At 33.3% G+C, this 23362-nt stretch overlaps 1 protein-coding gene across 5 annotated transcripts; it reads right to left on the reverse strand.

Moving 5' to 3' along the window:
- Nucleotides 1–496: 496 nt before the first annotated feature.
- On the reverse strand, nt 497–23081 carry LOC308655170 (pancreatic alpha-amylase-like). Of its 5 annotated transcripts, XR_014023399.1 has the most exons (13): nt 22806–23081; nt 15147–15297; nt 14279–14492; nt 13778–13924; nt 12765–12962; nt 12036–12266; nt 11054–11187; nt 10219–10341; nt 10020–10119; nt 8940–9058; nt 8715–8840; nt 1252–1511; nt 497–583 (listed from the first exon to the last, which is right to left on the reverse strand). XR_014023399.1 is itself a non-coding variant. In XM_081305031.1 (12 exons), exons 3-12 carry the CDS (start codon nt 14444–14446, stop codon nt 1502–1504), a joined length of 1356 nt encoding a protein of 451 aa, XP_081161157.1. In that variant the 5' UTR covers nt 14447–14492; nt 15147–15297; nt 22806–23081; the 3' UTR covers nt 497–1501. The 5 variants fall into 5 exon arrangements, 4 of the variants coding, with proteins under 4 accessions (XP_081161157.1, XP_081161155.1, XP_081161156.1 ...); XM_081305031.1 differs by having other exon boundaries at nt 497–1511; XM_081305029.1 differs by lacking the exons at nt 497–583; nt 1252–1511 and adding an exon at nt 7188–7408 and having other exon boundaries at nt 22806–23080.
- Between the last annotated feature and the right edge of the window lie 281 nt (nt 23082–23362).

The raw sequence follows: 23362 nt of genomic DNA on the forward strand, positions 1-23362 counted from the left end.
AATCATCTGATCCATGTATATCCTGAAATCTTTATCTGACATTCTTTCTGCTGTAGCTGTTATCTCCTCTGTTTTTGAATTGTTCTGCATTGTTTGTGGTCCTTTATTTCCTTGTTTTTCATGTTGCTCACATTTCTTTCCAGCTCTGTGTGACTGTTGTGCTATTATTTTTCTCCTATAGATTTGTATTGCTCTTGTATAGTTCCAAGGTCTCTCCTTTGTGACGGGAGACAATTTCTAGAGATGTTGGATTCGATTATAATTTAAAATATATTCAATAGCTTCATAAAAGGCATACAGATTCTGGTGTCTTAGAGAGAACTGAGGGTCAGGCATAGGACTTTATATTTAGGGGGAAAGATGTGGGAGTATGCGGGTTAATATATTTTAGGTACTTTGGAGGAGAACTCTAATGAAGGGAGTTATTACCAAGAGAATAGACAGATGGTATTTTAGGGTAGCTAAGTACGTGGGAGGACAATAAGAAACATAGAAACAAACATCTATTTGCATTTATTAAATTACACGTAGTAGAAGTAGTAACACTTGGGAGGTTGGGAGAGGAAGAGAAGGAGAAAGAAAACTAAAAATAAAAGAAGAAGAAAAAGGGGAGAAGATATAGAGAAAAAGGAATGAACAAAGACAGAGGAAAAGAGAGAAGAAAAATATAAAAAGAAAAAAGGAAAGAAGAAAAAAGAAAAAATGTACTCTTAAAATTCTGTTTTCTTCTCTTCCAGTAGTGGCATTGTGCATTCCAGGTTGAGTCTCTGCCCTCAGGGTGGTGGAAACAATCCGTGTGAGGCTGCTATCCCTCACCTGCCGGGTGCCTCTCTAATCCCGGTCTCTTTGGGTTGCTCCTGGTCTCTATCCCCCTTATTTCTCCTGCCCACCAGGTCCCAATTACTGGGCCTCTTCTCTGTAGCCCTGGGTTCACTCTGGGCTTGTGGCTCCCTGGCCGCCCCACAATCCTGATCAACTGAGCGTTATTTCTATGTTGGGTAGTCACCAAGTCATCACAGCTGTGGAGAGGGGAGTTGGAAACCTGCAACCTGTTCTGTCTTATTCCCTCTCATAGCCACACCCATGGAGAGCTGGTGAGAAAGGTTTTGGGTTATCACAGCTGGGGGAGGGGGGGTTGGAGATCAGGCACTTTCTCAGTTTCACTGGCTCTGATATTCACGCCCACTGAAAGCTGAAGAGAAAGGTTTTGAGTTATCACAGCTGGGTAGAGTGGGGCTGGGAATCACACACCTGTTCAGAAGCCAATCGCGCTGTCTGCTACATCTGCCAAAGCTGATGAGGTACATTTTCCAAGATGGCGACCGCCTGTTTCCACGCTGGGGTGTCCAGTGAGGTGGAGGGGGCTGGGCTGTTCCTATACTATGTCCAGATTTCGGTCCTCGGTAGGGTGCCTTGCAGTGACATGGGTTGCAGTTTGGCGCGCTCCAGCCCTAAAGGATCTGTAACCCTGCAACTCCACGCTGCCAGAGCTCCATGGCATTCAAGTCAGCCTGTCTCAGAAGAAAGACTTTCATTATTCAGTATTTCGCCATCAAGATGGAGATAGGTTCTGAAGACACTGGTAGCTTAAGGATCTGTTTCATTCCTGATTTCCTGAATTTTTGTTATAAGTGATATTTAATCTTGTCAAATATCATCTCTTTTTCCCTAATTAAGATGATCATATGCTTTTTCTTTATTGTTATATTGATTACAATGATTTTCAAAGGCTCAAATAGTCAGTATTTCCCAAGATAATCCCACTTGACCAAATGAATTTTTCCATATTAATGAAAAGTAGTAATTTGTAGTTTTCTTGAACAGTCTTATATGCTGGATTCATAGTGTACTTTCTTCCTTTAATGTTTGGCTGAATTCACCAGTGAAACAATGTGGGAAAACTATTGAGTTTTCCTTATGTGAAAACTTATCTACTAAGTAAATTTCTTGAACACACATAGGATTCAGGTAACCTACTTTTTAAATAGGCAGCAGTTTGTGATCTTCATGATATTGTTCTTTTAATCAAATTTGTGGAGATAAATTATTCAAAATTTTCCATTAGTACCTACTTAGAATTTGGGGATTTAATGATAACCTTCATCAATGATAACCTTCTACTCTTGACATTTGTCATTCATCTTTTCTTGGTAATCTAGCAATAACTTTTTGAATTTCACTGGTCATCATTTACTGGAATTAGCTATTGTTTACACAATTTATTTTCCCATACTGTTTCATGTTTAAGTTCAGTGATTCAAGTTTTGTTTTATGTTTTCCCTTCTACTTGCTCTGGGAATTTAATTTAGTCTTCCATTTTTAGTTTCTTAAGAAGAAAAATTGAGCTGGAAATGATGGCACATGCCTATAATCCCAGCAGCTCAGGAGGTTGCAGCAAGAGGATCACAAGTTCAAAGCCAGCTTCAGCAAAAGCAAAGTACTAAGCAAATCAATATATCAATTCATTTTACAAATACTTATTGAATTCATACATTATACCTTCTGGATGTTATACTGAGAATAAGGATTCAATAAAGAGCAAAATAGGCATTTTCCATAATACTAATGAGTAATAAGAAGGATGATATGGGTAGTCATGAAAGAAATCAGGGGATCTGACCTAATCAATAGGTCAGCCATTGAACCAAAATTTGAACCATGAATAGAAGTTTATTAGGGGAAGAGGTAAGGAATATCCCAAGTAGAAGGAAAAGAATTTTTTTTTTTTTTTTTGCAAAGGGTTGGGTACTGGGATTGAACTCAGGAGCACTTGGCCACTGAGCCACATCCCAGCCCTATTTTGTATTTTATTTAGCGACAGGGTCTCAATGAGTTGCTTAGCACCTCGCTTTTACTAAGGCTGGCTTTGAACTCCTGATTCCCCTGCCTCTGCCTCCCACACCACTGGAATTACAGGCATGCACCATCAGCCCCGACCTAGAATGTTTCTTGTATTGAACTTTAGAAGCTAAGTGAGGTTTGTTAAGTTCAAATAACTAAAGGGTTAGCTTTGCTAAAAAAAAAAAAAAAAAACAGAAGCTAAAGAGAAGAAATATTTTGAGGCGAGGCTTCAAATGCAGGCTTAATAGTCTAGTTAGATTTTTGGCCTTTTATCCTGTGCAAAGTAAAAAATCCATTAATGAGATTTGGAAACATTGTAGTGGTGATGGTTATGGTTTTCCAATTTGAAAATCACCTTGGTTGTATGGTGGAGAACCATGTGGTTGGAGGAAGGGCTAAGTAGGTGCAGATGCTGGAGTTCAGACCTTGATAAATAAAGGAGTTCCATTAAAGGGATACTAAGAGTAAAAAATTCAGCTACTATACAAACTTCTTTTGGAAGAATGCCTTAAATGGAGTTAATTTGTTTATCAAGGACTTGACTTAAGCATCTGCATATACTTTAGACTTTAGTAATGTTTTACTCTCCTGGACAATCTATTTAGCCTCTGTACAATATATCCCCTTACAGAAACATAGTTAGTTATGCCATCATAGAATCCCTTTCAAATATTCTTTTTGAAGTTTACTAGCTTATATCCACATAAAGTTCTTCTTCCCCTCTGCAGCTGAGGTAAAGTTTAATCTTCAGTATTAATAACCCATGGATCTGTAATTACTTGCAATTGTCATAAATAAACTGTAGTGATTCAGGTTTTCAATTCATTGTGGCTTTTTGCACATATTGAAGAACATAAAATAGCAGGTTTGGGACATTTAAGAAAAGAATGACAAGATAGTGGCAGTAGAGAGAGAGAAAAAATAACACAGTCAAGAAATATTTAGAAGGCAAAATATAAAGAATTTGCTGCTTGATTAGTTCTGAGAGATATAACGGGGAATTTCAAAGATGCAACATAGATTTCTGGATTGAAGAATTGAATAAATGACAATGATAATCACTGAGTGAGGGAGTATTTATAAAGGATCAAAGCCAGCCATAATGGTTTAAGAGCATTCCAAAAGTAAATAAGGGAGGACATTCAACAAAATCCTCAAAATGAAAAATAATATGGTATATGCAAGAAAATGGAGAAAGGCCAGAAGAATTTAAGGTATATAAGAGTTGAGCTTGGATGGCTAGTTTCTTTGGTTTTGTAAAATACTGTGATTGAAATTTTATTCTAAGCATAATACAAATTTAAGAGATTTAAGTATAAAGGTTTATATTTTCCTTTAATTTATATAAATATAGCACCTACTGGAAATGTGAGCTAAAGTCCAAGAAATGTTCTGCATTTGGAGATATAGGTATTATGCAAAGGGATTTGCTTTAAATCCATGGAAATGATTGGAATCATCTGGATAAGGTAGGATAAAAAAGAGAATTAGACAAAAATGAGGCTTTGGTAAAACATAAAAAGATTATTCAGTAAAAATAACTTTAAAAAAGTGGTCAGTGACAAAATACATTCTACGGTCATGTGTAACTAAAAAAAAAAAAAACAAATAAAAAATTTAAAAATAAACAGTAATACAAAAGAATACCATAAAAGAGTATGGTAGAAAAGGAAGAAAGAGTGATCCACCATATTGAATATGAAGTAGAATACAATAAGAATAGAGAAGTACATAAGACAGATAGCTTAAATGTTACCGCTGATATAGGAATGACAAGGTGAATGTATTGATGATGGAAAATAGTCATTGGAGAGATGAGAAATGATGTTGATACTGTGGAAAACATGAAAACATAGAAAAGAGGTTTATTTATTTTCAGTTTTAGATGCCAAGAGACCAAGATTGGGTGATCCAATTTTTTGGTCTCTGGTGAGGGTCTTATAGTGAATGGCATCATAGTGGGAACACGTATAAAGGGATCACATAGTGAGACAAGAAGCCAGAGAGGGATTTAGGAGCCAGACTTACTCTTTTGCAACAACTCATTCTTGGGAACTAAAAAAGTTCCCACAGAACTTCCTTAATCCATTAGGGGATAGCACCCTAAATGACCTAACCAATTCCCACTAGGCTTTACCACATGAAGATCCCATTGTCCTTCACATCACCAAATGGGGACCAAGATCAAAACATGACACTTGGAAGACAAACCATATAAAACCAAAAAATTGACTTATTTAGTTATCCATTTTATTTTTGTACTACTGGAATTGAACCAAGGGTCTTGTGCATGTAGACAAGTACTCTTCCACTGGGCTACATCCTCAGCTGCTTTTGAGATAAGGTCTTACTAAATCGCCTAAACTGATATGGACATTTTGATCTTTCTGCCTTAACTTCCAAGTAGTTGGGATTATGGGTGTACACTACAGGGCCTGGCTAAAATCATGGATTTTTTTTTTTTAGTAGAAAGACTATAGTGCATATAATCTAAGGGGACTAATGAGGTAGGAAGAAAAAGATGGCTACAACAGAGTGGTTAAAAATGGCAAGACCATTGACAAAAGTGGATGGAATGACCTTTGGTAGAATGTGGTATGTTTTTCGGTTTTTATCATGAGAGAGAAAAGAAGAAAATCCTACGTGCAAATAAATGACTATTCTCCAATGCTGTGTGGACCAAGCCAGTTGGTCTCCATTTTACATTTTTAGTTCTCAAGAATAACTGTAGAAATGGGCTGAAATACAGCATCCTTAAATAAGAAGGAGTGGGAATTAGAAATGACAGCCCAAGGCACTTTTGTCCCTCCACGAACCAGATGTCCATCTACACTTTAGCCCAGAAAATCTTGTGAATCCTGGGTTATCAATCTAGGGAAGGCTTCCTTTTGCCCTCTGCTTTGGAACAAATGAGGCACATTTGACTGCTTCTACCCTGTGCAGCTTTCCTGAGCCTTGGGAGAATGGCTATGCTAGGTGTCTGTTGTCCCTTGCTGCCTCTCTGTAAATAAATAACCTGCTTCATAAAAATTCTTGTGTGTGTGTGTGTGTGTGTGTGTGTGTGTGTGAGAGAGAGAGAGAGAGAGAGAGAGAGAGAGAGAGAGAGAGAGAGAGAGAGAGATCTGCATTATAAAAGTCACAGAAATTCTAGAAAATTGGAGCCCAAGATAAATTGAGATGAAGTTGTAACCAATGCACTATAAATCTGTTTCATGGCAGAGACATATAAATTTATAGGTGCAAAGAAGAGTTTTCAATTTATTTTTTCTATCTTCTCACTTAAGCATTATAAAACAACTGAGTTATACAAAGATCTAGGTGAGTGCCATAAGAAATTCTATGTTAAAATTTTAGACAATGGGGAATAAACAACTAGATGATTATAAAGAAAATCTGGAGAATATAGTGACATGAAAGCCTTAACTGAACATCCATGTTAGAGGTTGGAGCAAGAATGAAAAGCCATGTAACAGCAAGTCAAAACCACTGAAAGAAAATGAGAGGAGGGCAGGCAGGGGTTGTTGCTCAGTGGTAGAGAGAGGGCCTAGCATGTGCAAGGTGATGGGTTCTATCCTTAGCACCACATGAAAATATATAAGTAAAATAAAAAGGCATTGTGTCCAACTATAGCTAAAAAAACAATTACAAAAAAGAAAATGAGAGACAAGACTATAGGGAAAGGAGTAGAATATTCCTGTGGGCTCAATAATATTAAAAATTATAGACTATGTAATTGAAGTCCCTTCTATTTTTTAACTATTTTTTAAAATGTTGGGTGACCTTTATTTTATTCATTTATTTATATGTTATGCTGAGAAATGAACCCAGTGCCTCACACATGCTAGGCAAGTGTTCTACCACTGAGCCACAATCACAGCCCCAGTAACTTCTATTTTTAACTCTGTAAATTATAAAAGCACTTCTGTATTGTGAAAACCATCCAATTGAACTATCTCAGTATGTGAATCACCATTAAATCAGCTCTTTCTAATTGACAGAAAGACTCTGTAAGAGAATTACAGACAGAATTTCAGACTATATCTCTAAATCGTAGATAGACTTTCAGACTATATCTCAGATATAAGAGATACATAGTGGACAAATGGTGTCAATGACAATAAATGTATTTGTCAAAATGCCTTTCTGAGTTCTTAGAAATTCCCTTTACAGGTAGGTGAAAGTGTGTCTTCTAAAACAATAATACCTTGCCTGTTTTTTTCTTATAATTATACATATAAGTAATGCGATTTTTTAATGCTTGACGTTTTCAAGTTGATGACATACATCTTATAATAAAATTTAAAGGATTATGGAAACTAATGTATTTACAATAAAAGGACACTTGATAATGCTGTGTATATGCATTTAATTTAAATTTTACAACTTTGAATCAGCATGAATTGCAATGAATGGGTCTTCAGCAGAGTTACTAATAGAAAACTGAGCCTTGCCATCACTGGAAACATAGACTTTAATTCCTGTGCAATTTCCATTAATTTTATCTCCAGAAATGACATCACAGTATGTGCCACCAGGAAGACCAGTTTGCAAAGTTGTTGACAATGACCTATAAAACAAAATTTGCTATTTAACTTAAATTCATTACTGTCAAATATAAGAATTCAGATTCTCTCTAAAGTAAATAAACAGCTTAATTTTGTGCCATAGAATTTTAAGCAGTCAAGGTCTCAATAAGAAGAAAATGGAAACACAGAGACCATTCCAGTGGATGTGAACAGCACTCTCATTACAATGTACTCATACAGAACACCTATCCATTCCTAGTCAGTGGTGACTATTACCAAACCATAAAGGTTGAAGAATAGCAGTGAAGATCTATAGGAATTGCTACCCTTAGATAAAAATACTGCCTGTGGTAAACATAAATATTTTCTATTTGCTTTTTGTGAATTTATAAAAATACTGATTGCTATAAAGAATTAAAATTGGAATTTTTCTTCAAAAAATATTTTTTTCAAGAGACCAAAAATCATTAGAATTAGAAGTAAAAATATTCTAGCATTTTTATGAAGAAGTATATAGCTTGGTATAGAAAACTATCTTGTATTAATTTATTTCAGTTCTTGTATGCAGAAAACACAGAAATTAAAGAATTAGCCATAGGCTATTTTGGAAAAAAAAAAAAAGAAAGAAAGACACATTACTTACTTATTTATTTTTGACCAATAAAATATAACTTTAGCCTAACCTGAGTGAAACATGAGCAGAAGTTGGGGTGGGACTGAGACATTCCAAAGCTGGCAGAGTTCTTCTGGCTGTAGTTCTCCATATGAAAGACTCATTAGACTACAAGAATAGGCTATCAGTATCACTAAAGAAAGGTCAGCAATGAGAAGCTTTAGAAGTAAAACTAAAAAAAATCTAGTGAGGAAAGTCATTGGCCATAAGATATATTTCTAACACATACACTTTAAAGTAGTACTTGCCCCTGAGAGGTAGAAAGTGAAGAATATATAGCAAAGGAGCAGATAGTGGAGTAGTTGAGATACAGAGCTAAAAAAAAGATATTCCAGTACTAAGATTGAGACTGAAAGCCATGTTCTTTTAGAGATCTTGCCATCCTTAAATTAACTGTTGGTATATTTAGTGGATCATGTAATATTAGCATAATATGCATAATATTTAGAACACAATATTGCATGGATGCATAAGAAAGCTCGAGTTAAAACAAAGACCTTTATAAAAATATGGGGGGAAATAAATGCTATCATCATGTTTCTTCTTTACTTTCTGATTTCTTATTTTTTTAATTCCCTGATTTAAAGGATTTTCAAGATATGAAAAAAGTAAATGAACAGGAATAGAATAGAACACAAAAGTGTAAAAATTATTTAAAATTGATATCTACTTACCAGTCATCATTATTAAAGACAATGAATCCTTTGTTTCCTCTTCCAAAAGCCACTTGGTTGCTACCATTATCCCACCAGTTTTGAAAAGGCTGGCCATCAACCACATTTCGGAAAATAACCATGTTTCTGAAAGCATAGTATCATATAAAATGTTGATATTCTTAAACTCAAACAGTTTAAAGTAAAATGTTAAAGAAAGTGTTAGAGAATATGTATTAGTCTTACCTTATTTGGCGCCATCGATGTTCACAGACCCAGTCATTGCCACAAGTAGTGTCTGGATTAATAGTTACTTCTTTGATCACTCCATTATTATTTGGTGGTCCAATCCAATCATTAACATCCTTAATTTAAACAATAGCAGATTTTTTAACACACACACACACACACACACACACACACACACACACATACACACATATAACTTTTTCTTCCTTCATTACACCTCTCAATTAATTGGTCCTACTACTTGTCTCTGCAGTGTCTTTATTTAGAATATATCATATACAGTATTTTTATAGACCTTTACTGAGTTTTTATCGTCTCTGTAAACTCTGGATTCTCTAGGTATCTGTCTGAATTATATGAAAAGGATTTTATTTTAGATATAAAGTCTCTGTAATGATGCTACTTCTGAAATCTTCAGTTTAAAAAGAAAACCCTCACTTAACTTTTAAAACATCTTCATAATTTATTTCTCAGTTCAGTTTTGAAATTGATATTTGGATTAATGTTTTTACTATATCCCCGATGTTTTTCTCATTCTTACTTATCCTGAAGTGGTCTTTAAATTTTTTATTCTTTAATGTATATCATTTCATACATCTTTTAAGATATTTTCCTCATTTAACTCCAGCTCAGCTGAACCATTTCTTTACATTCCATAAAAATTTTAAAAAAATATTTTCACACTATTCATATTTCTTATAATAAAACCAAGAGCTGATTTAAGTTCTTGATAAGTTTTAGCATGTGTAATCTTCATACCAACTCAATGAAATTGGGTACTTATGATAAGTATATATTTTATACCTTGTAATTTGTTCTTTTTCATAAGTTTCTTTTCTTAGTGTGTGGATATCTGTCCTATTACTAAACAGTTTTCATACTCTTTGAAAAAAGACAGCATAAATTTTATGTATTTAATATCCTTTCCATTACAAAAATCAGAGATCAGCATTATGTTTCCATTTAAATAAACACTTGATGAATAAATATTGAATAAAATAACCTCATGAGAAATTAAAAGAAAATTACCTACTTCTTTCTTGAGAAAAAGATATTTTGAACAAATTCAAAACTTACTTGTCCATTTACAAAGTTTCTTTGCCAACGGTAGCTTGACATTACTCGTGTAAATCCATAAGGATGAGCAAGCATAAATCCAACTGCCATTTTATACAGCCTGAAAGTTATAAAAATATATTTCAATAGAAGAATGGAATATTATTACTCTCATTAAAAGGTGAGTTAAAGACATGTAGAGAGGTTTTTTTTTTCCTACCTTGCATCCCAGAACGTAAGAATGGATGCTCCTCCAGCTCCATGTCCTCGTTGGTTGTCATGGTTATCCACAAAGACTAGAGCTCTGTCTGAGGGCATGAAACCCCAACCTTCTCCCCAGTTCCTATTAAAAAAATAAATATTTTTATTCTTTTACAATAGGTTTAGGGTAACCTAAATCTGCATCTCTTTTTATATAGCATCCTTAGATAAACTCTCTAATTATTCCACAGAATTTAGTGTTTTCCAAATTAATAAATATATAAATTCATTATGTGTTTGTATATATGTAGGATTCCTTGTATCCTTTCATAAGTAAGATTTTAGTCATACAAAAGTTTCTTTTAAAGGTTTCAATATATGCATGTTATGTGGATTTCTGAAAGGTTACTATTCATATCATATTATACAGAAAGACAAACTTGGTTAAAATGAGGCTTCAACACTTTATTCTTGTAGCATGAACACCTTAATATTTCAAATTAATGAGTTGAGAAAATGCATACTTATTCCATAGTTATGCTCAAATTGTAGTCACTTTATAAATGGTAGCATCCTCTTAAAAATAACCTAACTTTAACAAGAAACATAACTCGAATATAGTGTATTCAAATAAAAGATAGATGAAAATATTTAGGTGATGTTTTGGTTTCCAGAATACTTCCTGGAGACTGATATTCTAAATTAAAAAGATGATTAATTGTGGTTTGAGGAAGAATAACATTTATTAATAATCTACTTCTTGATTATCTAAGAAGGTTCTAAGACGATAACTCATCCTGAAGTAGTATGTCTAATAGATCTGTAAAATACCATAAATGACAAATTGTATTTACTTTAAGTAAGCCATCTTCTCTCCATTCCACCTGCGAATAACTGTGCCCAGTTTTGCACCATACTTGAATTCTGTCACACGGCCATTTCCAAAGTACTCACTACTTTTAATTGCCTCACCACCCAGATCAATCACCTGGTTGAAATACAGTGGAAAATATAAATTTAATGTAGAAAACTTTTAAAGTATTTTAATGAAAAAATTAATATAAAAATAGCTTTAAAACATTTGTTATTTGAAATGCTTAAAACTGCTTTCATCACACTGAGATTCTTATTTTGTTTTGATAAAATATGTGTCACAACATTGAAAGAAATCTCTTGACAAGGTAACCTGTGAAAATCTTGATCTCATTTAGTGTTGCACATAAATTATAAAAACAATAGCTCACACTATCATAGAACTTACTACCTTATCGATATTTATCAATGCTTGATAATTACTAATTCATTAATTACTAATTAACTTTCCAAAGAGAACAAAAACATAAACTTTATCATTAGTCCTTTTCTTTACATAAAAAAAAAAATTTTCACAGAAAGGAAAATCAGTTTGATTAAAAACTTAGACAGCCAATAGTGGTGTAGTGAAGACCCCAATTCAGAATGGCTTAGACAACAACTATTTTATTTTTGGTCTTGTGTAATGGTCTCTAGAATGTAATAAATATCAGGGATTTGTAGCCTAAATTAATTTCCTGTAATTCCAAATAACATACTGTGAATTAATGTTTCAAATTAATGAACTGAAAAAATGCATACTTATTCCATAGTTATGGCCAAATTGTAGGTACTTTATAAATGATAGCATCCTCTTCCTCTAGAATTAAATGTGTTATTTCTTAATGAAAAATTTAAGAATACTACAGTATAATATTGACTCAGCCATTAACCTACAGAAATTTCTTATTGAATTAAATCTGCCATTTATTTTCTAGTGAATGAAATGATATAGTTTTTATGCACATATATAGATGAATGTACCTCCTGGAAAATGAAAGGCCTGCTTCCTCCAGCGAACCATTTTGTGTTTAGATTATGCAGTTTATCCAAAACTGCCTTTATGTCTCCAGGCCACATATGCTTAGAAGCATCCAGTCTGAACCCTGCTACACCAATATCAATGAGATGGTTCATATAATTGGCAACTTGAGTGCGCACATAATCTTTCTCCAGGGCAAGATCAAGAAGACCAACCAGACGACAATCTCTGACCTGTTGAGGTAAAAATTTTGTGTTTTTTAAAAATATCATCTTTCAACTGAGAGTCTGTTTGATCATTTATTCATCAAGAGATATTTCCATAATTCATTTTTTAAATTGGGCATTGGGAATATTGGCATTATTCTGTGGATGCACTTTGAAATATTTTCTAGCATAAAAAGGGAGAAGGTATAAAATGAGTTGATGAGTAGATTAGCTTTTTAATTGATTGGAGGAATTTATTTACTTATTTATCCTTCTGGGATTGAGGAGTGAACCCAGTGCCTAACACATGCCTGGCAAGTATTCTATCACTGAGTTCTATACCTAGTATCATGACTGCAGAATGCTTTGGATTATTGAGTTTTTTATTTTTATGCAGTCATGGTTACTTATTTTACCTAGGAATCTAAACTAGTGTTTAAAATCAGTGTTTAAGTAAGCTACATGTGCATAATTAAAGGCATAGTTAGTTCTTTATTCAGATCATTATTTTAAAAAGAAAATTACCTGATAAGCATCATTATAGCTTTCAATGCCGCCACTTGAGGTTCTACATTTACCATCATTAAAATCCCAACCAGAGTATGGAACTGCAGGAAACTCCCTATTTCCAGCATTGAAGTAACTTCCACAAGTACTGCTTGTTCCTGCACCTCCCCCTTCACCACACATATGATTAATTACAGCATCCACATAAATTCGGACCTGAAAAGCAAAGGGTTTACTTCAGTTTGATTTTAGGAAAAATCTGACACATTATTGATTGAACTTTACAGAGTATTCATTAAAATATAAAATATTTCTTTATTATTGTATAACTTCATTTTCCTATAAGACTAAAAAGTGAAGCATGAAAGGAAACTAATGTGAAATGAAAAGTGATATCCATTCTAGTTGTCTGGTCATATATTTACATAAATGATGAATTGAGAAAAGCAGAAACTATGATAATTATTAAGAAAGTCATTTTTGAGGAGATAAGAATCAGTTGAGATGGAAGAAATTATTAATTTTTGAAATTTCAGTGGATCACAAGGAAAAAGAAACAATTAGCCTTTACTCTCTGCTTAGGATCTGAAGAAAGGAAGACAGATATTGCCTATCTTACACTCCTCACTCTAAAGAGAAAATGGCTATTTTTTATTAAAAAAATGATGGAGAAGAGTACTCAGGAATTTACTTATAGATAAATCACATAAAAATTACAGCAATTATTGTAATTGGAATTTCTAATACTTAATAAGAAATGTATTTAGTTATAAAGGTTTAAAGGTGATGCCTTGCTTTACAAATAAACGCTTCTTTGAACTAAATGATCTTTTCTTTAGTAGATAAATGGCACATAAATAAGGATTTATAAAGGTTGAACATAAAGCAATAGTTCCTTTTGAGTTATAGCTTAAGTATGAAATAAAATTTTAAAAAATCAAGTCCCAGAAACTTTCTGCTCAAGAAGAGAAAGAAAAAGAAGAAATTATCTTCCTATATGATATTTTTAAAGGAAACTTAAATTCACTTACACCAACATTGTTACACCTAGTCACCATGTCTCTGAACTCATTTTCATTTCCAGATCTTGTGCATATTTTATAACTAATTGGTTGGTATCTTTCCCACCAAGGTCTTGAAGGGTTGTTAACAACAATATTTTCACTGGGTGGTGAGATCTACAAACAAAGCAATCTTAATGAGTATCAAATTATAGCTTATTTTATATCATTAAAACCTCTAAAACAAATTAATAACCTAAAATTATTGCTGAATCTTTGTACATGCAGCTATAGTAGTTAATAATTATACTAAAATATTAACAGCCCATTAAAGATGTCCTGCTATTATCCTGAAACAAAATATAAAATTGCCACCAATACTAAATTTTTTCTTCCTCAGAAAACTGTTTCAAAGGACTTATATGAGAAGTAAATATTATCTCAGATTCACAGAAACGGATTGCCATTTTACTATATCATTTATCATAAGCGCAAGTAAATGTTGCAATTTATGATGTGAACAATCCTTACCTGAACTCCTCCAAATCCATTGGGAGCTAAGTATCGCTCACATTCCTTAGCAATATCAACCCAGCGCCACTCAAACAAGTGGACCATAGAGGTCCTTCCCTGTTGAGTGTTTGGGGAATACTGAGCACAACACAGCCCAAGGGCTGAAAGCAGCACAAAGAACTTCATTTTGCTCTGAAGCTGCCACTGTTCTTTCTAGCAACTATTTATATTCCTGTAAAAAAGAGCACATTTGACAAAGTAAATGTTAACATGAATAAATATTTAGAGTACAAACACTGGAATGTTAAAAAGATTATTAATAATAATGTTAACAGGTGAAGAACATTCATAAAATCTCCCAAGAAAATAATCTTAAATGACCTTTTAGAACTTAATGTTGTTCTTATTAAAGGAATATTAGTCTTTTCAAATATCTGGCATGTGACATATGTAAACAGTCCTCATTCATGTATTATTTACCTAGAAGTAGATCTTATTTCTGATGTCCTTCACTAATAGAAAGTTACAATTAGACACAACTCAACTTATACTCAAAATGTTTTTTGAACTATTTATCTGCAATGTTCCAAAAAGAAACAAGACATTAATTTTCTTCTCCTCCTTCCCAAACACTAATTTTTAGTTATTTGCATTTCTGCATTAAAATTTTAAAAACTACTTGAAATTTAAATGCCCATGAATTAGAGAATTAGGATGCCCCCACTCATCAATTCAAGTGCTTAATAATATGGCTAGAGTAGTAGATTTTGTGCTAGAATAGTAGGATTTATGCTGGAATAGCAGAATTTGTGGTGGTTATGATTTTATCCCCATAGACAAATATCTTTTATTTCTAATAAAACACTAAATCAAAGAATGCACTTACTTTTCCTCTTTAATTAATAGTATGGGTGGGAAAATGTTATCCATCCTTTCAACAAGGATTGAGTGTTCTCCTTTGCCAAGTATTAAGGATGATATAAGGGATATAATGATGAGCAAGATAGTTATTTTTCTATTCCAAGAGAGCTTACATTCTAGTGGAAGAAAAACAAAATATGCAAGTAAATATAATATCAGTAATGAGAATAACAGTGATGATAAATAATTTCAGATTTCAATAAAAACTACTATGAAGTAACAGCATAATAAAATAGAGAGTAACATCACTATCAGAGTATTTCAGATTGGATGGTCAGTGAAATATTACTTGAGGGAGTGATTTTAGCTGGGAATTAAAGGATTAAAAATCAGTAGTCATTTGAAGACAAGAAAAAAAAACAATCTAGATAGAGGAGAAAGCAAAAACTGATGGGCAAAAAAAAGCTTGGAATACTCAAGAAACTTTTTTTTAAGTTAGCAAGGCTAAAGCATGTGTGATAAATGGAAAATCAAATTAATTGAAAATAGATAGGTAGGTCAGATCTTAGAATGAATCAAGAAAGAGAGCTAGTGAGGCTGTAAGGAGTGCTGAAAGAGCATGCTGTACTTTAAAAGGAAATCATCATTGCCTCTTGGAGGAAATCAGAAACTGGAGTACAAGAATGAAAAAGGAAGATAAGTTAGAAGCTTTTTATAGTAGTCCAAGAAAGAAGTGTGTGACTTTGACTAGGGCATAGACAGGATGTTTCAAAGGTGAGAGGCAACAGGTTTATGGATATATTAAATCTAAAGAATTATGAAATGCAGATGCTAAAGATATAGATATTTGGCAATGATATCATTTATCAAGATGAGGGGAAATGAGGAAGTACTATCTCTGGGAAAGAGTTATTATTCCAATTATTACCTAATTATTTCTCTAGTAATCACAGCACTCTCCTTTGGTCCTTCCTGGGACCAACCATGTGGACAATTAAATTACATGTAAGTTCATACCTCCTGGTATTCTTCCTATGATCCTCTTCCACCATTGTTGTGTACCTGGCATATATTGAGTTGAAGCAACATCTTCATAAAGCCTACACTCATATTCCTAGGCATAGTTTATAACTCCTTTGCTGTGTAACAACTTTCCAAATTATTATACATATCATTTATATTGTAAATGTGTTATAAATAATTAAATATTTACATGTTCACCATTGTGTACTAAGCTTTTAAAAGGCAGACATCATATGTAATATTCCTAGAACCCAGCAAATGATTAGTATGTCTAATGTGCTCAATAAATGGCTATCTAACATATACTCTAAGTTCCATATCGTACAAGACATTGAGGTTACTATGGGTATGTCTTCATTTTATAAATAAATGAATACCATGTCAGAAATTGTGTAATACTTCAACCCTTGTCTTTTCAAAAATTTCATATACATGAAGAAACTAAGGTCCAGTCAGAGAGACTGAGCAAATTGCCCAAACTTCTGTAGTAAGTGATAGGGCAGAATATAAAAGGTCTGACTATGAAGTGACATTTGCTTTGTTACATCAACACTTCTTCCATATTTCTAAAGTTGGAATGTCACTATAGAAGCCACAAGCAAGAATTATCTATGGAGCAGTTGAAATGTTGCTAATTTGAACAGAGATATGCTCTAAGTATAAAATATACTTTGTATTTCAGAGTTAATATAAAACCAGAACATGAAAATTAATAATTATTTTTACTTGATGAATTAATATTATGAGAGAAATTAAGATAAATAAAATCTATTATTAACATAAATAACCTCAGTTCATTTTTTGCTTCTTTACAAATGGTCATTAAAAATGTTAAATTACATATATGATATGTCAGAGCCTAATAGAATTATTTTAGAGGTTAAGTATGAGAAGGGATACAGCCGCACAAAAAAGCTAACCATAGTAAAGTGAAGGGTGAGATCATTGTGGTAAGAGAGTCAAGAGTAGTGTGTTAAGATTTTATTGACACAAAAATTATTTTCTGACATAAATAGGGGAAGATGAAATTGATTCAAAGAATGGGTTTGACTAATGAAAAAAGTTCAGGTAAAATTCCATTTTAGTAAGAAAAATAGAATTATCAAATGTGAGTAAGGGCAAGGAGGAAAGTAACGCTTTAAAATGGTAAATTGAGGTGTAGGAGAACCATGGACATCAAGGTGGTAAAGATGTATTGAGAATGCTCAAAGTCAGAAGAAAGAAACACTTTTCTTGGAAGCCTATACCAAGATACTGATTGTTTGCTTTAGACAGGAAAGGAACTTGATTAGAACTTTTTAAGTATAACAGATGCATTAGAAGGCACAGGTAGCTGGGAAGAAACAATAGAAGTCCTGCAGATTATTAAACAGGCAGTCATGAAAATCTGAACTAGGATTATAGCAATAAGAATGAGAATTAGGAGAGTAGTACAGATTGTTGCAATAAGGGCTACCCTATGAATAACATTTCCAGTGGCCATACCTATGTGGAGTCTCTTCCTATATAGTGTGTGGGCTGATTTACCCAGTGTGTGATTTGCCTCATAGAGTGAAATGTCAGTCAACAGGAAACACACAAAAATTTTATTAGGACTTGCATGAGGCTTAATCTTATCAAAATCAGAGTCTATTGTGATGTGTGCAGAGTTGGAATGAATGGATAGGTAAAGAGGTCTGGTTGTCCTTAGCCATTTCAGTCATCTGAGTTTTTGACCCACTAGCTAACAGTAGGTGAATAATGCTCCAGGGCTGAATCAGCAGAAGGGCCATCTGTTCACCCATACAATTATAAGACATGAGATATTTTTATTAAGTAATAATTAACTATACAGAGAGGAGGGATGCAATAAATCTGGTGAAGATTGACTACATGAAGTGGTAGCTAAATAGACATCAGTGGAGAAAAAAATGGAGTTAAAGAGGACTCTGTTATTTAAAGGTTGGGTGAGTGGAAAATGGTGATGCCCTTGTCACTTACAGTGCAATTTAAAGGTAAATTGGTTACAGGAACACTAAATCCTGAGTTTGAGCTTCTACTCTTAAGCCTTCATGGGAATACAAAAACAAAAGATAGGTGCGAGAAGCAAAATATCAGAGAAATTTGGGAGTTTCCAATAAAGCTATGATATTTTGAGGAATGGCATTCAAAGTATTTATTGATTTACCAGAGATACTGAGCAGAACAGATGTCATCCCCAAACAATGTCCCAGCTAATGCTGTCTGAATTATCTGGTCTGGAAAACTGGATCCTTGATAACTGACAAGGTACCAAGAGAGACATTGAAAATACAGATACCATCAATTGATATAAAAGATGGGGTAGAGGGTATAGGAAGGAGAGAATAAAGAGCTCTTTCATTATCAGAGAATGGTTTTCAAAAACAAACAAAAAAGAAATTTTGCAAGGATTACAAAACACTAACTAGATGTGCTTGAGAATTAGAATCAGATTAGAAAAGAAGACAGATTATATAGTTGGTGATAATATAGAGCTGATGCTCTACAGAGTTGAGAGAGAAGAGAGAAATCATTTTAACTTCACACTTGATTCAAGGTTACAAATGCTAAAATGTAATGTTTCAGAACATGACCTAAAGATTAAGACAAGCTAGTTTTAAATCTTGACCTTTCCATTTATCAGTTGTGTAACCCTGGAAATTGGCCTTTGTAAATTTAACTTATCTATGAACTAGATAAAGTAATGCTTATGTCATAATATTATCATGATTAAACAAGTTAATGCAAGTAAAGTTGTCATCCTAGTGTATGAATATGATAAAATCTCAGTAAGCTTGTTTGCTATGATATTGTTATTACAGCATTGTTATTTTTAGTCTTGGTCCTACTGAAATTGTTACAAACTCATTTCTCTTTCCACCTTTCATTCTTTCATCACTTGGTATTCTCTTTCCTTTCCACACTTTTCAACTTCTAATAATTCTTTCTAGTTATCAGAAATATTTTTGTATCCCCAAGAATAAGATATGAGAATGAAAAGACATCTTTATTATTTTCCATCTTTAATTTTTTGAATTTTTTTCTTTTCCCTTTCTTCTTTCCATTTTATATTCCCTCTTTCTCCCTTCACACAGCTCTTTCTTTCTATATCTTTCCTTCTTTAAAAATTTTTTTATTTTATATGACAGCAAAATGCATTACAATTCTTATTGCACATATAGAGTACAATTTTGCATATCTCTCTTTGTATATACAATATATTCACAGCAGACTACTGGGGGAGGTAAAGCCCAGTGGCCAGATCTTCCTACACAGGCCTCTGCAGGGCCCAGGTGCACAGTAGGCCTGGCCCACCCCTTTCCCAGCAGGGCAGACACAGCCAGAAACTAGCCTTTGGCACAAGACCATCCCTTGTGACCAGCAGACTACTGTGAGAGGTCAAGCCCAGTGGCCCAAATCCACCCACATGGACCTCTGAGGGGCCCAGGTGCACAGAAAGCCTGGTCCACCCTTTCCCTGTGGGGCAGACACCACCAGAGTCTAGCCTTTGGCTCAGGACTGCCCATTTCGACCAGCAAAATACCAGGGGAGGTCAAGCCCAGCAGCCCAGATCCACTCACTCCAACTGAAGCAGGACTCAGACCCAGGAAGCAGTAGCACTCAGTGAGGGACTCCAGTAGGGTTTGGAAGCCCAACATTAAGGTGAGGTATAGACAATATGCATGGGTACTACAAGAATATAGGGAAGAAACTGTAATATCTCAGATTCACACTGCAAGAAAGGAAGACACATAGACAACATGAAAAAACAAGGGAGGAAAGTGCCCCAAACAAACCAGGACACTAATAACAGAACTGATGGAGAGCAAATTTGATGAAATGTCAGAAAAGGATTTCAGAAGGTTCATAATTAAAATAACCTGTGAATTAAAGAATGGCCTAAATGAGCAAATACAGGCAAAGACTGATCACTCCAACAATGAGATAAGAGAGCAAATAAAGATAGCAAAAGATTACCTCAAGAGAGACAGACCCTGGGGGGGGGGGGGGCGGGGAACAGTCAGAAATCCTTGAAAAGAAGGATACAATATCTTTCCTTCTTTAGGATTTCTGGCAGACCTATGTTGATTTTGAAAAGTATTTTCATCATTGCCTAATCAGTTAATTTTGAGCCATCCTTTTAACAACAGATCAGTGATATTTACAGTGCAGGTAAGATATTATTAAAGTAAGGGAAAACTTAAGGATATTATTGGGGAATTTTATTAGCAACCCAAGATAGGTGGAGATATACAAATATAAACTTCTATTACTGGTCAAATACATTGTCATATGTTTTTCTCATTTATTCTTTTTTAAAGAGCATAATATATTCTCTTGAACATTTTTTTGGGTAATTTTCTTTTCATAAAATACATGTGGTTATTATCAATTTCCACAGTGGAAAATTATTTATTATTTATAATTTTATATCCATGGGAAGATTATTTCAGGACAAAGTAAAGCACAGTTGAGGATAAAGTCTGTTGGAATCTGTAATACTCTGATATACCAAAAAAGGAGAGTTCTTCCCTGACTTTCCTTCCTAGGATTGAGAAATCTGTAAACTGAGATTTCAGCATCTCCTAATTTTAAAGTTTTCTAGGGCATAGGTGACCATCACTAGCTGGTATCAATGGAACAGAGGGAAGTTCCTAGTTTTTAACTAAACAGTGTCTATTTACTGGGGTGTTTACTCGTGAATGAAGGAGAAGGCTTCATATAAATAAATATGTTGCTACCTTGTGAAATTAAATCTGCAATCAAATCCTGGATAGCTTTGGAATAAAAAACAAAATAAATATGGATTTGCAATATTTGTTGTATCTATTTTCTTGAATAGCTATCCTGTAAGAATTTTCCTCAGAAAACCTATCAAAGTTAGTAATAATAATTCTGTTAACCGTGTATGTTTATTTTTTGCATTGCTCAACAAAGAGGAAATTTCTCTCTATTCAAAAGGTCTCTTGTTACTATACATGGTAGCAAATGAAATAACTTGGAAATTCCTTAAAAATATGAAATAAGGCTAGGAATTCATACACATAAAATATATAAAACAGGGCATCTAGTAATATCCTGACAGTAAATCAACAATCTTTCAGGTCAATATTTATAGTCCATATACATACCCAATGTTTATGGGATATACTGTGATACTTTTGAGTCTTATATATATGATATGCACTGATCAAAACAGGATATTTAATGTGTCCATCTTCTTATCATTGTTTTATGTTTAAAACTTTCAAGTTTCCTCTTTTAGTTATTCATAACATATTTATTAGGTTATTGTGAAATATAAATACCCCATAAATATATATATTTATTATGTATTAATAAAATATTTTAAAAATTTTAAACAGTTGAAAACGCTAACTACCCTGATTTGATCATTGTACCTTGTATACATGAGTCAAATTATTATACCACACCTAATAAATAGGTACTATTAAAATAATAATATATAAATGAATAGTTGTAAAAAAATCATATCCACAGACATGAAGAAAATTCTAACTGAAAATTATCCAGTGCATAGTTTTCTTTAAAATATTTTTCCAATAGATATTATATGAGACATTGTTATTTTATTTAATGCCTGCAATATAAATGTCAATATAATGGTAAGACTCCATCAAAAATTCGGGATTTCACTTAACCCATTTAGCTTAAACCCTATTTGAGTCATGCCAAAGCCAGAATTACATAAATTGATGGAGTTCTATTAAAATGTTAAACAAAGAGTAATAACTTCCAAGAAACCTGTAAATTTCTATAACTTCCTGTCTATTTATACAAATATCAATTATTCACAAAATTCTTTCTACCTATTGTAAGTAGTCTCACAACTGTGTTAAATGCTACTGGGGTTTTTAATATCCAAAGGAATTGAAGAGACAAATTACATACTCTTGTCATTTACAGTTATTAGCCAGAGACCTCATATTTATGTATTTTGTAGTAAAAAAATTAATAGAAGTATCATTAAAATATTCAATAGAAATACTTTTATTTACTTTATAATTTATAACCAATAGACATTTATTTCTCATTCTTCTATAGTCTGTAAAAAGGACATACTTTTAATGTCACATCTATGCAAGGTATGTTATCACAGGTATCTAACCTCCAAGTATTGCAACTTTGATTTTTTTTCTATTTTTTCCAGTTTTAATATACTAAAGCTTTAGTTAGTATTATTACTATATAACTTGATCAAGTGCATAGTTGTTCTTATTGAAAAGAAGCCATAATTCCTTTGAATTTTACATTGTGTTATGTAAGATTTTCTCAAAACAGTAAACCTTCACCCATCAGCAGCCCCCACCAGAAGTAAAGAAAAAGAAAATAAACCTAAGCTTAGGATAAGCCCCACGTGAAGGTTAGGTAAAGAAGGCAAAGATAATGAAGTTTGCCTACTAGATCTCTGAAATTAGAGAAATGTTTTGAGACAACACTCAGTCACATTTCCAACATAAATAGTACAGTTTGTTCTGCTGGACACTGAAATATGAGCTGTCAGCAAACCTAAAATAGACTGTGAAACTCTGAACTGTATCAAACCATATGACAGAAACCACCTATTTCAAGACAAAAAGGGTGGATGAAGGGAGAGGGGACTTATATTAAACTCAAGAAAATATTAAAACCCACTTACCAGGTCAACTTAAAATCAGCAATATCCCAAATCCACAGTTCAATTGTGAAATGACGAAAATCTCAGTTTTGCTTTTTTTTTTTTTCTGATCAGCAGAAAAGAATGAAATGCTGGATGTAGAATTTTATAAATTTTACAAAACCTCTTCCTTTCAAAATGCAATCCTACAGCCCTGTTCCAATTCTTCAAATCTAATTTGTACAAGCAGTAATCCAATCTCCATAACGACACCGCATTGGCCTCACCCTTGCTTCCTGAGCCAACCACTGTCTTTCCTCTGCTAAATTTGCTGTTCTGCAACCTTTTCTGATTACACCATACCTACACAGTTGTTTCACTTTCTTTTTCTTCAATGTCCTCTTCCACTCTCAACTAATCTTCTTTCTTTTTTCCCTGAATCACTTAAACTAATATACATAGAAAAAACCTTTGCTAAATTAACCATAAAGATCATCTAATTGGGTCAAATTAGCTAAATAAAATAAGTGAGACTAGAATGTAAAAAAAGTGACAACAAAAGAAAACTAATTTTAAGTTCTGCCATCTATGATGTGAAC

The sequence above is a fragment of the Spermophilus citellus genome (genome assembly GCF_964194105.1).
Source record: "Spermophilus citellus genome assembly, chromosome: 9".
NCBI lineage: Eukaryota > Metazoa > Chordata > Mammalia > Rodentia > Sciuridae > Spermophilus > Spermophilus citellus.

Bases quoted from the DNA above. Each gene is read 5' to 3' on its own strand.
- LOC308655170 (XM_081305030.1), bottom strand. From the start codon at position 14,446: ATGAAGTTCTTTGTGCTGCTTTCAGCCCTTGGGCTGTGTTGTGCTCAG. The intron at 13,925-14,278 runs GTAAGGATTGTT...CTTTGTTTGTAG, and splicing joins ATGGATTTGGAGGAGTTCAG to ATCTCACCACCCAGTGAAAA. The intron at 9,059-10,019 runs GTAAGTTTTGAA...GTTTAAATTAAG, and splicing joins GAAACTTTGTAAATGGACAA to GATGTTAATGATTGGATTGG.